Genomic DNA, 16,697 nt, shown 5'->3' with positions numbered 1-16,697 from the left:
AAGGCTGAGGTTGTGTGGTCAGCTCCCCCAGATGGTTTGCAATGCATTCTGCTGGGTAGCATCTGCTTTCTTTTTACCTCGGGGAACAAATGCCTTGTAAAAACTTAGGGTTGTCCTTTGTATTTCCAGTCAATCTGGAAGTGCTGAAAACCTCCACCAGGCACCTCATGTTATGTGGATGATTGCCCATTACTGCTCAAAATAACACTTATTTCATATGTAGGAGGAGGAGGGAATCTATTTATTCCAAAATCAATATTTCTACATTTATTAAATAATCCACTTATTTGCTTTTTCTTTTTTCCATGCCTGTGGTGGCATTCTGTCCATATTTTTCTCCTCACTACAAACACTTTTTTTTTTCCATTTCCATTCCTATTTCCAGATTTGACTGCTTTGCATTAGCTGGTTAGAGACTGACAGGTCTGGAGTGTGGACATGTGGGTGAATGTCTACCATAGCCCTAATTTTCAACCTGGGATCTGAAGCAGAATGGTTGAGTGCAGAAATCTGCCTGGCAAATTAAATTGATCAGACAACGTAAACTTCAAACGGAGTCAGGTGGGAATATTTCCTTGAGCTGCTCTGCTCCTCGGGACATTTGAAATCAGTATTGAATTGGAACTTTCACAGGCTTTTTTATTCTGATGAAAGGAGACAGTAGAAGTTCCCTTCTGTTTCATGCAGAATAGCCCAAACTAACTAAGACTAATTTTCCGTGACACGAGAACCAGGTGGGACTGTGATGATGAAATATAAAAGTAGAAATGACAAAGAGAAGAATAACCCATCTGCAAGGGAAGTCAAAAAGTGGTGGTGTGGTTCATTATCCTGCCCCAAGTAAAGATAATGCTGTGGTTGGAACGTGTCTGTAATCCATAAGAATCACAGGTTTTGTTCTTCACTGGAAAACAAACACTGTATTGTCTTAGGCAGGTGAGCTGGTTGGGCCCTTGTTCAGAACATGTGAGGATGTCTGGTTCTGACTGATTTCCAGTGAGCGTTGGATTCTTAGGTAACATCACAGCTCTTCCCAAGTCTTTCTGTGTCTCAGCCTTCTGACTACAAAACAAGTGATAAAAGCAGGCCCTACCTTTTATCGATGATAACTATCTTGAGTATTATAAATGTATGGGCTGGTAAGGCAATATAGTGTGATATCATAGGTCAGTGCAAGAATACAGACTCTTCTCCAAGTATAAAAGGCATTCCTACATAGGAAGAATTTGTTTGGTGCTGGTCCAGACAGAGCAGACTTGTAAACTTTTCTAAGTCGGTAGGAAATGATATAATTTCCCTTTGTACTTCACGAGCTCAGTCTTCTTGCAGGGCCTAATGTTTGAGTCTGGCTGCCTGTTCTTACACGGGACCTGGGAAGAAGGACTTTGTACGGGGACTTAGCTGCACTGCCTGTATTTCTTGAGAATAACAGCTTGGGAATTTAACTTTGTACTCTGAGTGTGACTATTACATTCCTCCTCCCATAGTTCAGAGCTCTGCAAAGCCAGTGCAGGAGGGAAGTTCTGCCCAGTGAACAAACAGCTGTGACACCCAGAGTCACACTTTGGGTCCCTCACCTCTTTAATGCAGCACAGAGACAAGATGTCCCTCTTTATACAAGCTGTCTGGTTCCGAGCTAGAGCAGGGGAATGGCAGGAACCCTCAGTGAGAGATTCGGCTGTAACTAAAGCAAGCGTATTTTATCCCACTTTTGTCTGTTTATGTGAATATCTGTTGTGGGTTGAATTAAAAAACACGAAACACAATCATCTTGTATTACGTGCCTGTATGTATTTTACCTTCTGTAAAAGATGGAATTTGTTTTCATGATAAACAGACAAGGTAATATATTTTTGATCTTTTTATTTGTATTACAGGCTCCAAAAAAGGCAAAGAAGAAGATAGAAGGTGGCTCCAATGTATTCTCAATGTTTGAACAAACCCAGATCCAGGAGTTCAAAGAAGTTGGTCACTATTCTTCTGTTTTCTATAGACTCCTGTCATTACTAATGAATAACATAGGTTTTGTTTGTAATCCTTATTCAATTCTCCATCTGCTTTAATAGAACACACAGTTGTTTTCTGAATCATCTCTGTGGTTTTGGCTGGTATATCGTTTTCCTTGTGTGTTTGTTTGTTCTTTCCTTCATTCCTTCTTTCATTCATTCTGTCTCTCCCTGCATCTCCTGTTTCAAGTTCCAGACTTATTTTAAAAAAACCTTGAGCACTGAAAAAATTAATAAAGGAAAATTATCTCATCCACATTAGCCCCGATTCAGGAAAATACCTGGGCATACATTTAAAGTTAAGTTTAAGTGCTATTTTAAATAAGAATAATTTTGCATGCTCAAGTATTATCCTGAATGGTGGTGTTGTATTGAATCAGGTCATTAATTCCTGGACTGTTCCACAATGGTAACAGAAATATTCTTCTGTGCCCAACTAATACTGCCCACAAACTGGAAACCAAAATACCAGAAAATCCTCAGCCAACTTTCTCCATAAATGGCCATAAAATAAAGCAACATGTCGAGGTTAACAAATTGAGCATCTTTTAGGTCCCAGAGAATTGGTATTCCATGCTTTATGGATTCTTTGATCAGTTACCTGTGATGAGGTAAGCCTAATTAGCTGGCTTAAGAGCTGGTGCATAAATAAAAACAATAATTTGATGAGTTTGGACTTTTTTTTTTTTTTCAAATAGGCATTTTAAATATCTGTGACACCATCACATTTTCCACAGCTTTGTCATTTTAAATTATTTTTTTCCTAATTTTTTGCTAACTCACATCTCCAAAGCTGTTTCCAATGTGATAAATAGCTGCTGTTTCGTTTGGTGTATGTGGATTTCAACTTTACTTTTCATGAGGATTCTCAACAGTAAAGCTCAGTGGTGAATGAGATCAAAAGGACTGTCAGAGGATTACAAAGGATTGTAAATACAGACCAGGTAAAATTTCCCCAAATTTAATGAGAATATTTTTAGCACTCTTCTCCCACCTCTGTCAGCATCCTATGAACTTCCAGTTTTATTCTCTCTGGGGACTACTGCCTGTAGACCTGCCACTAGAAAGAGCAATTGGTCAGAATGTTATTTTTGAACTACTCTAAATAAGATGACACTTAGAACATTTCTGGGAGAATGGTGGTGGAATAATGGCAAAGTCACAAGGCAGTGGAGAGGTCCAGTTAAAGACCAAGGCCACGTTGTGTTTAAAGACTGCCTACTTGGAACAAATAATGCATTTTGTCTGATAAGTCATTTTTTATCAGAACAGTATTATATAGAGATTTCGACCAGCTCACTAGAAAATGTATCAGTATCACTACTTTACATTAATTTCACTCCTTAACATACATGCCTGACACTCTTCCTCTCTTTTGTGATTTTGCTGGGCTCTGGTTTGGTCTTTGCATTTCATTCTTTCTTCCAAACCATGGGGATGCTTTATCAACAATAAAGAGTTGAGCTTGATTTTTTATTAGGTGGTGGCTTGGCAGGTAAGTGAAGGGTTGGGAACATGCATGCTGCAAGTTACCACATGGCAAACTGGAATGTGAGCAGTGGGGCTCTGTAAGAAACTGGAGATCAAACTGGTTGAAGATGTGTTGATTATAATACAGTCGTGGAAAGCAATGCATCCTGTAAAGCAGTGGACTCTGAAAGTTACTTGAGTGGATTGGTTGTATTCCAAGGAGAGGGTTATTTTTCATAATAATCTTGAAATAAAAATAATTCCATCATAAGGATACACGCTCATATTGATGTGCACATCTGACAGATAACCAGCTTCAGAGATGTGCCTGGTTCTGCTGATACTCCCCATACTATATCCAGGGGAATTTCAGGTCATTAAAATCTTTCAAAATCAATGAAACATTAAAAGTGTGATAGCAGCAAATGACAGACATACAGATAGGTAAATAGACGGACAGATAAGCAGTTAGCTGGCTGGATAAGGAATGTTTGATTTTTATCAGAAGCTAAATTTTGCCTGACAAGAAGTATTTAAGGTCAAGCATCAAGGTCAGTCAGAGCACAGTATTTAGGCTGACGGATGCAATTTTTTGAAAAGGGAAATAAACTGTGAATAAACCGTACTGTGAATCCTACATTTCTCAGTGCTTTTGGAAATTCAGCTGCCCGTGTATGAAGAATCACCCTGAAGCCAAGAGGAAAAAGACTTTTTCTCAACAGCAGAGAACTACTTACAGTAACTAAATGTTTTACTGAATGTAATAGCTGAGCAAAAGAAGGAGATACAGGAAGCATACAAAACACACAGGAGTAGCTCCTAATCCAAAATTTTATGGGCTAAAGCCGGAATGGCCGCAGCTGTCAGCATTGGCTTTGCCCACCCCTATGCTGCCCTGAGCATTAATTTTGTAAGAAGAAGTTTGGGTGGGTTTAATTAAGCCCCCTGCCAAGGTACAGTAATGTGTTGAAAGTAAGGAAAGTGCAGTGATGTGGCCTGGTGTGGATGAATCAAAGAAGTTAAATATTCTTTACAGCATAACACTCCTCTGTATTAGTATGTGACTGTAGCACTGCTCCATGCAATATGACAGTAACTTGCCTATTTTCTTCTAACAGGCCTTTACCATCATGGATCAGAACAGGGATGGCTTTATTGACAAAGCAGACTTGAGAGACACATTTGCTGCACTAGGTAAGCTGGTAGTAATAATTAAACCTTAAAGAAACAGTGGTTTGTATTCGAATTAGTTGGGCAAAAGGAAACCTGTTCAGTTTGATCTTCCTCCTATATGGTAGTTGCTATCTTGACTACGTAGCTCCAGCTGGAAAATCTCCTGAGCAGCCTCTTTCAGACTCTAAACGAAGGTCTCTCTGGGACTCACTGGCGGGTGCTACAGAGCTGTGCAGCTGGCAGCTCTCCAAAGGCACTGATCCCTCCCTTGCAACTATTTCATAAAAAGCCCACCCAAGTTGGGGTCCATGCCAGGCATTTCTGATTTGCTTCTGAAGTCAGGCTTCACAAGCTGCACCTTTTTTTATCTAGGAGTCATGCAGTATCTACCAATTAAAATTTTGTCATGGACTAGCTGCCCCTCTGCCCACACCAAAGCAGGAAGACTTCATGTGAGGTTCTGTGCTGTTGTGCGTTGATGTGGGATGGAATGTGCATGTCATGAGATTAGGTACTGTCCATTTCATGGCATTACAATCCTGATAACATCAAGCATATTAAAGAAAAACTTCTCATGAGAAGGAAAAATCAGAATGCTCATGAGCCCTAACATGAAGCTGTATCCATGTTGCAACATTTGAGGCTTGAACAGTGATGTAGGCATTTGAGCTTTTGCCATCTGGATCTTATTAAAAAGAGTTTGATAAGAATCTCTAGTGCTCCCCAGGGTGGAATCAGACTGCTGTAGAGTCAGTGCAAAGAGCAGAAGCTCCTGAACTCTTTATTGTGACAAAGAAGTTTGCAAACTTTGGCCTCTAGCTACTGTTGCCCTGAAATATTTATTTCTTAAGGCCACATTCTGCTATCCTTCACGTTCAGTGAAGCCCTGCAATGCTTGTAAGGTACAGTCACAGCAAATTACCACTCAATTTAAGTAGGGATGCTGGATTCTAAATTCTCAACAGTCCAGTGCAGTGATGGGGAAGGAGCAGGACTGCTCAACTCATCCATCTGCTCTCTACTCATCTCAACATCTCAATATACAGGAGGGCAAAGCCTGAGACTTTGGATCCACTTCAGTCACATTTAAACTCTGCTATATTAGTATCAACACAGTCTGTTTTTCACCTGAGGTTAAAAGAAAAACACACAACAACAACAAATAAAATGAAAGAATTTAATTGAAAGTAGCCCCTTCTTTGGTCTGCTGCTGGCCTGGTCTGTATCATTTATCCTTCTTACTCCTTTTTTTATCTTTTGCTCGGTATTCCACCTCAGAATGCATTGGAGTATTCTGGATTTGTGTTCCACCATGTTATTAGTGAAGTTACACAGAGCCCTGAGCTCCCCAGTGGGAGGAGATGAATGGGAATTGTTTTTTAAAACACAATTTGGGATTTATTATGAAAAATGATCTCTGCTGCAGGTCGTCTGAATGTCAAGAATGAAGAGCTAGAAGACATGGTGAAGGAGGCGCCAGGTCCCATTAACTTCACTGTCTTTCTTACGATGTTTGGGGAAAAACTGAAAGGTAAGTACCTTTGGGGGGTTGGACAGGTATCTGTCAAAGATGCTCAGCACTGAAATATCTCAGTACCTTGCAAATTATAATAATATATCCAGGGAACAGTGCTTAAAGGCAAGGAGTGATCTCCATTTTTGCAGACAGAGATGAAGTATGAAAAGGCAGAGGGATGGTCCAGAGGACAAATCAAAGGTGTGATTTCAGCTTGCACAAGCTAACATGGGAGTACCACGCTGAGGTCTAGAAAGTAATGAGATCGTGGCTGCCTGGAGCACGCTGCAGAAGAGTTACTCACCATCTGCAAGTTCTAGACTGAGGTCTGTTGCTCACACTATGCTGGTACTCCTCCCAGTGTTAGAAGGTTTTAAACTATCATCAACATTTCTCTGAAAAACCTTTCTGCACTACTTTGGCTCATTATGCATACATGACCTCTGCACCATCTTCGTAGTTACAGGGCATGAAGAAGCATCATGGTATCCCCCATTTTCTCTTACATCAGTAACTTAGTAGCCCAGGCTTGCTTTCACTTGAGGTCAGTACTAGTTAAGACATTGGCTTAAGTTGAATGAAGATTTTGCAGAATAACTCCTAATGAATGAATAAATGGGACTAATTTAATCTCAGTGGATTTAGAATGATAGCAGAGAGGAATTTGGCCCACTGCCACAGAATATATAAGAATGACTGTAGTGAGTTTAGAAAAGATGGGTACTAAATTCTGTGTGGAAGCTAGTAATTTGCTCAGATCACTGATACTGAATGTGTCTGGAAGCTATAAAATAGAGTGTGAAACTAAGAGAAGCCTCTAGTCATCTTCCTGTGAGCATTAGATATAGGTCAAAGCCTTGGCTTTCAGAGCGAGGTAGTTGGCTTGCCCAAGCACATTCCATAAGTCTGTTAAAACAACTAATGCTATTCAATTCCCTCTTCCTCTTTTTCTCTTTCTTGGGGTAAAAATTATGCAGATAAGAGAAATAAGAAATACTTTAAAAATTGAAAAATCTGATCACATCTTAAGAAAGTTTTATTGTATTGTATAGCTTGCCTCTGGCTTTGTTCAGCTGAATACAGTTTCAAAAAAGGACTTTCTACCCTCGGAATAGAAAATAAAGAAATCTAGTAGGAAGTACTGATGTAACTAGTCTTCAAAGAAACACACTATTGCTAAGCAATACAGTATTTCTGGGAAGTATAAGGGTGACAGAGGAGGCTGTAGACTGACACTGAGGAGAGGACTGTATTACCCAGATGTCACTCTGTCTTCACCACAGTGGTACCCACACCTTTACATTCTGGATACATCCTCTAAAGTAGTGCCCTGCTCTGTCATCTTCCTTCTGGGATACACAGCTGTTTCTGATGGGGTGCCCTGCTGCACATTACTGTATATTTCTGTTGCTTATGATCTCACGGAGCATGGAGGAGAGCTGTTCCTCCTTCCTCCTCCTCCCTCTTGTCTCCTATGACTGCTGAGGCTGGCAGAGTCTGGCCCTGCCAATTGTGTGGCCTAAAACCAGCGCCAGCACAGGAAGGTGAATGATAAAGCATGCCCCTCTTGTTTGCAGGTTTCCTGTTGGCTACAAGAAGAGAAGGAAGGTTTTTGTTCTTTCCATTTGGTGAAGGGAAAATCACAGCTGTGCTTGTCATGCCCTTCTGGTTGGGTTTGTCATGCAAAGGAAGCAGAGCCAAAAGACTGCACATTCCCAATCAAAACTAATTGGGATGAAGAGCCTTTGTAGTGCAATTAGAAAGGGAAAAAAGGCTAGAGGAAGTGGATATGGCAATTTTGCAACACTCTTTATTAGCTAAGTACCACTCAGAGAATTTGGTGAAAGGTGCTTTCTAAGTAAAATTTGTTGTGCTATAATTGATTTCTGTCATAAAGGGGAAGCTGGGATTTTTCGGACGAGCTTTAGCTTTGTATGTAGAGATTATGACGCCAGATGAGCAGCTAACAAAACTCAGTTTATGTTAATGCCAACCACATGGAGCTGTTTCTACAGGGAGTCGGAATAATACAATTTGTACAGAAAACAGAGATGCCGCACATCAAAGAAACCACTTTATTTACCAGCTAATCAATAAAGAATGCCTGCTGCATTGCTTCTCTTCAAAGCCAAAGTCCAAGGATATGACAGAGCAGAAAATGTAAAACACAGTAAGGAGAAAAAAAATAAAATCCCCCACACAGTGGTGACTACTTTAAATGCAGACCTTTCCTCAGAGACTAAAAAAGTTTCTGTTCACAGAACAATCAAAGCACTCATTAAATACCAATGCTCATTATATTGATTATCTGTTCATTGTAGAATGAATACACTGTATCCAAGCTGGCAGAAAAATATATGTGGACAGTGTATGACCAGAAGGAGGCCATATGGTCTTCTGCTCAATGACCATCACATCTACTAAGATTCTACTACTAATCCTTATGATAACAAAGAAAACTCAGGAGACGTCAGGAGTGTATATAGTTGAGCTGTTAAATCAGAGAATCATGCCTGGGTTCTGCTCCCTCTCTCTGTCAAACTTTGTAACATAAATTTAAATAGTAATGGATTTTTTTTTCTTTTTTTTAAATCACACTTTCAACATTTCAGCATCCCAAGTAACTTCATGTGTTGGTGTACCAGCCTGTAAGTTTGGTTTCCTGAAGTTATGAATAATGATTGATATTATACTACTATAATGTTTTGAAATATTGAGGAACAGTCAGAAACAGAGCATGTAGGATATCTTTTGGTGTGGGTAGAAACTGTCTGTAAATGAGAATACTCAGAATCTACAGTATTATAGAATAGTCAAAAAATCCCAGTCAAGATTAAGGCACTGTGAGAGCTATTCTCTGATGCATCTTTTTTTTTGCAATCTAAATAGATGGCATGGATAAAGAATGAAAGAAAATGAAGACTCTCACTATCATTTTATTGCTGGGAGCAGAAGAGCAAAGAAATTAAAGTCATGCTAAAAGTTTGTGGCCCAGCTATGAGCAGAGGCAAAATCTTGGAGCCACAGTCCAGTGCTTTAAACCATCCTGTTTATATAAATAACTCTTATTGTGTTGCTGTGAAGAGATACTGAAGTGGAAGCGTGCTACAGAACATAAGAGCCAGTCACCACTTTACACTGATCATCCTGCTTCCATTGCGTTCCACTGATACCCAGATTTTATGATGAGCTCCATTTAGTGAGGGAAGTAAGTTCTTCTCTATATGGTGAAGAACAAGTAACATCAAAAAGTGTTTTTGCAGGGAACATACAGTACGAGATTAAAGGAAACCAGCGAGGGAAACAGTTTGTTATATTTTCATTTCTGAAAGCCACTAATCCTCTGGGTACTGATACTGGAGACCAGTTCCTGGAAGTTTTCTCTCCTGCAGACACAGAATATATATGAGTTATTATTTTAAAGCTTCTGAGCACTGAACTATTCACCTCTATTGTTTATCTGACATGACAAATGCTGCCAACTTAAGGAACCTTTGTCTTCAAACCTACGACTGCAGAATTCTCCATTTCACTGTGTTCTCCAGTGAATGCAATTATTACTTAGCAAGTATTCAGCAGATGCAGATACACCCAGGCTTCTAAATTATATTTCATTAATTTTAGGCACGGACCCAGAAGAAACCATTCTGAATGCTTTTAAGATTTTCGACCCAGAAGGAAAAGGCCACATAAAGGCAGACTAGTAAGTTTATTTCAAGTTCTTTTTAAATATTATTATTATTAATAATAAATAGCACAAGTTTAAAGAACTCCTTAAAAGCTGTATTTTTTCACAGTATTTTAAGAGACAAGCAGGCTTTGTAAGCCAGAGTTATAAGACTAGACTATTGTACAAATGTATTTGTATACCAAAAAGAGATGTTATTGTCTTCAGACGTTGCAAGAGGCAACGGAAATATAATCACATGTAGGCCATTAGATAGTCTTTTTTTGAAGGTCTGGATATAAATCAACACATGACTCTTTGTAGATTAACTCCATATGTAAAAATAAAATGAATGTCTGGTGCCTGACTGTCAGAGCTTAACTGAAATGGGAAAGCTAGTCTCCCTTTTTAAAAAAGTGATCAATTTAATTAACTCTGGGACATGGTTTTAGTAAAAACATTTTACTTGTTATATGCTTACTGTTTGAGCCTTCTGCTTCTAGACAAGAATTTGCTGTAAATTTCTACTAGAGAGCCAAAGCAAATAATACCATTAATAATATGGCAACTATTATCAATGTAGCTATTATTTAAATAAGGAGGCAGGACCTAATTTGTATTCATAACCTGTTATACCAAGAGAGCAGAGTGAAAGGACTTTAAGTGCTAATTGCACAAATGTAAATCCTCCTTATACTATCCAAATGGTGTAAGCAGGCATTCAGGTAAACGAGATAAATGATATCAAATCAGGGCAATGTATGAGGAATTCTGACCCGTGGCTCTGGTGAAATGTTTTATGTGCCTTGATTTATGCATATGACTAAATTCCATGGTAAATTTGGGGACCATACTGTTACTGCAATAGCCAGTTCAGGTAAGTTTTCTAAAGCATATGTACAAGAAGCTTACTAGGAACCAAATCCTAGTTTCCTAGGATAGGAAAATCATGTACAGTATTTCCTTCCATTACCAAAATGCTTTTTTTATGACACTGGCACTTAATTCCCAGTGGGTATGAGAGTCCTATTATGGATATTATGGAGTCCTTCTTATGGTAAGCAGTGTGAAAAAACAAAGCCAAGAGACAATATTTTCACTAAAGGACATCCAAATTAATTAAATCAAGATGCAACAAGTGGATGTGGTAAACAACAGGAAAGAACAGAGGGTTAACAGTTGTTCCGATTGCTTTGAGGTTAATGTTATCAAATAGCATGGGAAGAACACTCTTGGTAACACACCAGAAGTGACTCAAACACTATCAGAATAAAATGTAGCCTGCTGTCTAATAGGCCAGATCACACGGTAGTGAAATCGCAACCATGAAATACAACGTTCTGATGATACAAAACCCATGAAATGTTGTATTTCCCACCACTATCTGTAACAATGTCCTGCATACAGAATCTGCAGCTTGCCACCCTGCATCCAGTTCTACATTCCTCAGATGCTGGAAGCCAGTTGGAGTTTGGGGCAAATTAGGAATGCAGTATCACACTCCAAAATGAAGATGAGAGAAAAATCCTTTTTTTTTAACTTAATGGAAAAGGTCAACCTTGTTCCCACCCCCATTACACTGCTAACATTAGACAATTGTTTCAGTTCATCACCACAACAGAGCATAATGTTTACTTATTAGACCCGAGGGTATTGTTGATCATTACAGAGCAAACCATTAAATCAATTCCATGAATGTCTTTGAGGTTTAACTTCTATTCATTTGCTTCCAAAATTTAGACATTTGAAGGTTTTGAAATAATTTTTACGTTGGCTCATGCAGCCCTTTCAATATGACAGTTAATGCTAATAAATAATATTTCTCCATATGAAAAAATCTTGGAATGTTCCTCTCCTAAACCAGCCACAGTGACCTTTTAATCAGAACTCCTTTTTATGTTCATGGAGTTAACATCCTTCTGGGGATTTTTATGGCTCTTCCCTCTGCGTGTTTTCACCTCTAGTCTGGAAATGACTCACTTAGTCCATTTGATGGTAGCTGGGAAGGAGCCTTCTAACCTTTCCAGAAGCTTCAGGAGTTTATAACTTACTTCCAAATTCAGTGACAGAGTTTGTTTGTCTGCATCATTATACCACACATAAAGTCCTTCCTCTAGCATGATGTCAAAAAGAAAAAGTGTTTTAGATCAGATTCTCGGCTGGTGTAAACTGGCATTGCTTTTGGAAAGGTTAGATGATTCAGTTCTAAATGCCATTCATTGGACAAAGTGAGTCAGGCCAACATCATCTGTGTCTAATGCTGATGCCAATAAAACTTTACAGATTTGTACCAGATGAAAATGGACCCAGAGAGCATAAATGCATTCTGGTTCTTTGGAGATTGCTCTGGCTGAGCTGGGAATGTTTCTCATCATAGCTGTAGAACACTGCTCACTCCAACTCACCTGCTTTTTTCCTGAGAAAACAATGTATGAAGGGAAATCCCAGGGGAATAACGAAGTGTCCCAGAACTTTTACAGGGGAAAATGTTTTGAAAATACAAGGAGGCAACTAAATATTCACAACTGGAGAAAGAACTGTTGTCAGGCAGGACAAGAGATAGCTCTTAGACAACCACAACAAGGCAAATGGATCCTTTTTGCCCAGAAGACTTTGAGGTGGTTGTGATTTATTTTTTTTTTAGAAGCAAGTAGTACTTTAAAAAAGAAATTTATATACACAAAGAAAGAAAAAAGTTCATAATCTTTAGCTTTGGAAATGGTGAGCATTCATTTCCCTATAAAATAAATAATGGAAAATGTGCATAGATCCTTAACTCAGTCCTTCTTCCTTGTGAGTGTGCCAGAGCCTACTGGGCTATGCATCAGAAGATTATAATTAGATATTTGATCTTTTCCCCTAAATACTTCAAGCATGTAAGTAGAAGATACATCACGCCCAGATCTCTTTTTAATTCAGTCCTGTTTCTGATGAAGTTTATTGTGACTTCTAACAAAACTGCTGTAAGTGCTTCCTTCTATTCACCAAGCTCCTTCCTGGATCACACTTCCTATTTACATTTACTGATTCTGTTTGCCCCAGTGCACATACATCCGATGATCAATTTACATTGATGAGAATGACCTCTCTGTTCCTCCAACCAGAGATCATTTAGGAATTCCATGTCAAGAAATGCAGCCACATAACAAACAGGACAGAAATGGCAATATGACCGGAAGAGATGAAGAAAGACTTTGCTAAGTAAGGAGCATGGGAAAATAGTGCAAAGAAAACATACAGGATAGCTTAAACTCTCTTGTGACTTTGGAGTATTTCCCAGAACTTCCCAGAATATTTCCATGCTTGGCCTTGTGGGCAAGATCCTTATACATTACCCAGAATCTTCCTTTTCCAGCTTTCTCTTTCTATCCTTCCAAATAAGTGATACAATCACTCTGTCTAAAGGGGTTGGATTGATGTTCCTATTCATCTATACATTTAGGTAAAAAAAATTACATGCTTAACTGAGTTCCTACAATGGGTTTGAAAACAGAGGGTAAATCAGCTGAGGATCTGTCCCCAAAATATTCTCTTTGATGTAATTGCAAAGAATGCAGATTGTGTGTGGATAAGCTCCTTGTTACAGTTCTGTAACTCCAGATCAAGATCTTGCACTGTGAAATACAACAGATCTCACACAGTTTCACAGTCTCCTCTGGGAATGACTGCATGCAAATAAAGGGATTCTCAAATGATGATTTGGAATAGCTGTTGGAGTTCTCTTTCAAGTCCTCTTTCTTATTTCATGCTCTGTTCCTTTCATCCTCAGATTTTACAGAAAATATTCTCTCTTCTGGTTTTGTTAAGCGATCCAAAATTTAAAGAGCAAGTGAGAAAACGTACGACTTTATGTTAAGATAGGCATACAAAATTGCTGTATTACAATTAGAGTAATAACCTTAAACAATTTTAAACCTCTATAAAATGCCACAAAAGCAAAATAAGTTGGCAGAGCGAGGCACTGACACTGATGGGTGCTCGCAGAAAATCTCTTACAATATCATATAAGGATTAACAGCTCTAATTTATGCGGTCACACAGATTTTCTTTCGTGCGACTTCAGGAGGGATCTTGCCATCTGAATTGTCATGTGTCATTATCACCCTTTAATCAGGTTATTTCATTTTATTTGCACAGCATCAAAGAAATGCTTATGACACAAGCAGACCGGTTCAGTCAAGAAGAGGTAAGGACCTTCTGCCTTACTCGAAATAGGGATGTCTGTCCAGCAATATACATTTGCCCCTCTTTAAATGCATGAATTTAGCTCAAATCCAGTCTGAGAGAAGGCTGATGCCAGCTTTAGCAACTAGCAACAATTCAAAGCATCTCTTCTGAATAGTTCCATGGCTAAACCAAAGTCAAACAGAATCTTTGAACTTCTATCCATGTGTAAGCGTGGCCTATCTCTTGCTGTTCTTTCCTATGGTGAGCTGGGCAATGAATTTACCAGAGTATGAATGTGTTTGGGTGGGGACTGTAATCTGTTTTCCATTTCTGTGAGAGTTATTTTGTTTGAAATCTGAAATGAATTCTGAAAGGAGGTACTGACTTTGTGGTTCGTGTGAGATAGAACATGGATTCTGATGGTTGGGAGGAATATAGAGGGACATTCTTTTCAGAAGAAGTGGAGTTTGTTCATGGCAGATTGGGGTGCAGACTGGAATACGTTACTTAGGGCTTATCTGTAATTTGGGGAGAATTGTTAGATACAGAACTTTGATTTGAACAGGACTGTATTAAGCAGTTTTGACCTAGCTCCTATTTCAATTTTACTGAAGCTTCAGAAATTTTTTCCATAGTAGTTAATAAATCAGGCCAGAAGGGAGCTGAACTGGACTGAAAAGGAAAAGCAGTACTTGTTGCTGTCCTGCAGTCCCATGTTTGTAACACTTATCTCCTGTTTGCTTGGCAGATCAACCAGATGTTTGCTGCTTTCCCTCCAGATGTCTCTGGTAATCTTGACTATAAGAACCTCTGTTACGTTATCACCCATGGTGAGGAGAAAGACTAAAATGAAAGATGAGCTTCTCCTGTGATGATGCACCAAGTCATTTCATTGTGCTTTTCTGTGCAAGACAAAAGGCTGAACATTCAGTATGTGAAGCCATGTGGTCATCAGAAGAGAACCAATAAAAGAAGTGAAATTAGATTAAAGTTGTTTAATGCTCCTGTTTTTATAAAAGATGAAAATACCAATTTTTGTGAGTTTTTTCCCATCCTTTTTTTCATCAGTGGTTTGCAATGGAATTTTCTTGATGAACTGATGCTGTTGTGATTTATTGACAATCCTAATGTTCACCAGATGGTCCATTGGGCACTGCAATGTTGCTTAACCTCTTGTCTTTTATATATAAGCTCCATGTGTTGATTGAGAAATCCTCTAACTTACTGCATTGGGAAGAAATAAAATTCTTTCTCCTTGCAATGAAAGTGCAAATAAAACAACCTTAAGCTCTGAATGTGCTCAGTGATGTGGCCAGTTTTGTAAGCCACTTGATTCTCTTGCTTTGGTGCAAAAGAGCAGACACTGTGGAACAGTGGCTATTTTTCTCATAGCAAAATGTACCTAGGCACTCAAAGAACCAGCAAGAATGAATTTCCTCCTCAGAGGCATCTTTGTATATGTAGGAAGTTGTCCATGAAGTAACAGTAAGGGCTAGTTCTTTCAGCAGTTGGTCGTGATCTTTGTTTTAGGGGTGAAGGACACGTTGAAAGGATGCATTTTGCCAAAGGTCATCTGGAAGTCTAGGGAAAACACAAGAAAAGAACTCAAGAATTGTAGCCCAGGATTACAAATGAAAGCGAACTATCCGTCACTTTCATAATTCAAGATCAGCATAGCTTCTAAAATGGGCCACAATTTCTTGTATTTGGACTTCTAGGAACTGGACACATTCTGTCTATGTGTAATACTGCATGAATACTTCCTGCGTGGGAGTCAGAAGGACGCTGCAGCCAAAGCTAAACAAACTTCTGCTGTTTTAACAACTAATGAAAACAGTTTCCTTATTCATCAGTGTTGCTGGCACCAAAGTCCCACAAACACGAAGAGTAGGTAACAAGCTGTTTCTTTTCTGTTTCTTTCAAAGAAAGAGAACTTGAGGGTAAGGTGGCAAATTCTGCCCTCATCGGGCAAGGCAAAGCTTTGATGAAAAACTTTTAGCATCTGCATGGTTTAAGGAAGTGACATTCAGCCCCACCTGCATTTTTTATTGATCTAACAAATCTCTACAAACAGTGCCTGCCAGTAATTGGGAAAACTGGAATGAGAAGTATCCTAGCAAGGACATGTGCTTGACCTGGCATAATAAATCTCACCCCTTGCACCTATGTTCAGAAGCACTGCACAAATGCCTGTAACAAGTGTTTTCCTGCTAACTACGTTAATCCCAGATGCATCTACCAAGAATTAGATCAATTCAAAATTTTGGTAGACACAACTAGAAGCAAAATTAGGTCCTTCCTTACAGGAATCTTGCTGCAGGTGTGGAGACAGTTTTGACACTTCCTGGCATATGCTCTTGCAACATTTAAAACAATTGCATGGTGCCCCAACTCCCTCCCTCTCTGTGGGCTGTGCAGTTTGACTGGGTTTGAGTGCCTAGCAAACTCCACAAAACACAGAAGTCTGCACAACCTCTTTTTCCACCTCCTGGCTTATTTGCCTGAAGCTGAGCTTTGCTGTGCAAGCACAGTTCTCACCTCTGTTTCACATGATTGCATTTTTACCCCCAAAATATTTATGTGTAGGAGTGGGAGCACTGCTTATGGGATGAGATTGTAGCTAGGAAATGAGAGGTCATAAAGGTATTTTCAGTGACACAGTAGAAAATTATGAGCTTCTGCTTTGGACACCTATATG

At 39.1% G+C, this 16,697-nt stretch overlaps 1 protein-coding gene across 1 annotated transcript; it reads left to right on the top strand.

Annotated features, from left to right (window-relative positions):
• Positions 1–422: 422 nt before the first annotated feature.
• On the top strand, positions 423–15,294 carry MYL10 (myosin light chain 10). The gene is made up of 7 exons (XM_010721796.3): positions 423–561; positions 1,878–1,964; positions 4,595–4,670; positions 6,076–6,180; positions 9,790–9,868; positions 13,970–14,018; positions 14,748–15,294. Exons 2-7 carry the CDS (start codon positions 1,929–1,931, stop codon positions 14,844–14,846), a joined length of 444 nt encoding a protein of 147 aa, XP_010720098.1. The 5' UTR covers positions 423–561; positions 1,878–1,928; the 3' UTR covers positions 14,847–15,294.
• The last annotated feature ends 1,403 nt before the right edge of the window (positions 15,295–16,697 follow it).

Source organism: Meleagris gallopavo, chromosome 21, assembly GCF_000146605.3.
Source record: "Meleagris gallopavo isolate NT-WF06-2002-E0010 breed Aviagen turkey brand Nicholas breeding stock chromosome 21, Turkey_5.1, whole genome shotgun sequence".
NCBI classification, from domain to species: domain Eukaryota; kingdom Metazoa; phylum Chordata; class Aves; order Galliformes; family Phasianidae; genus Meleagris; species Meleagris gallopavo.
This window is presented reverse-complemented; position numbering and strand designations above follow the sequence as displayed.

What these genes read in the sequence shown, in the direction of transcription:
- MYL10 (XM_010721796.3), top strand. Translation starts at nt 1,929, where the DNA reads ATGTTTGAACAAACCCAGATCCAGGAGTTCAAAGAA. An exon ending in AGATCCAGGAGTTCAAAGAA is followed by an intron (nt 1,965 to 4,594) that starts GTTGGTCACTAT and finishes TTCTTCTAACAG; the next exon opens with GCCTTTACCATCATGGATCA. An exon ending in AGACACATTTGCTGCACTAG is followed by an intron (nt 4,671 to 6,075) that starts GTAAGCTGGTAG and finishes TCTCTGCTGCAG; the next exon opens with GTCGTCTGAATGTCAAGAAT.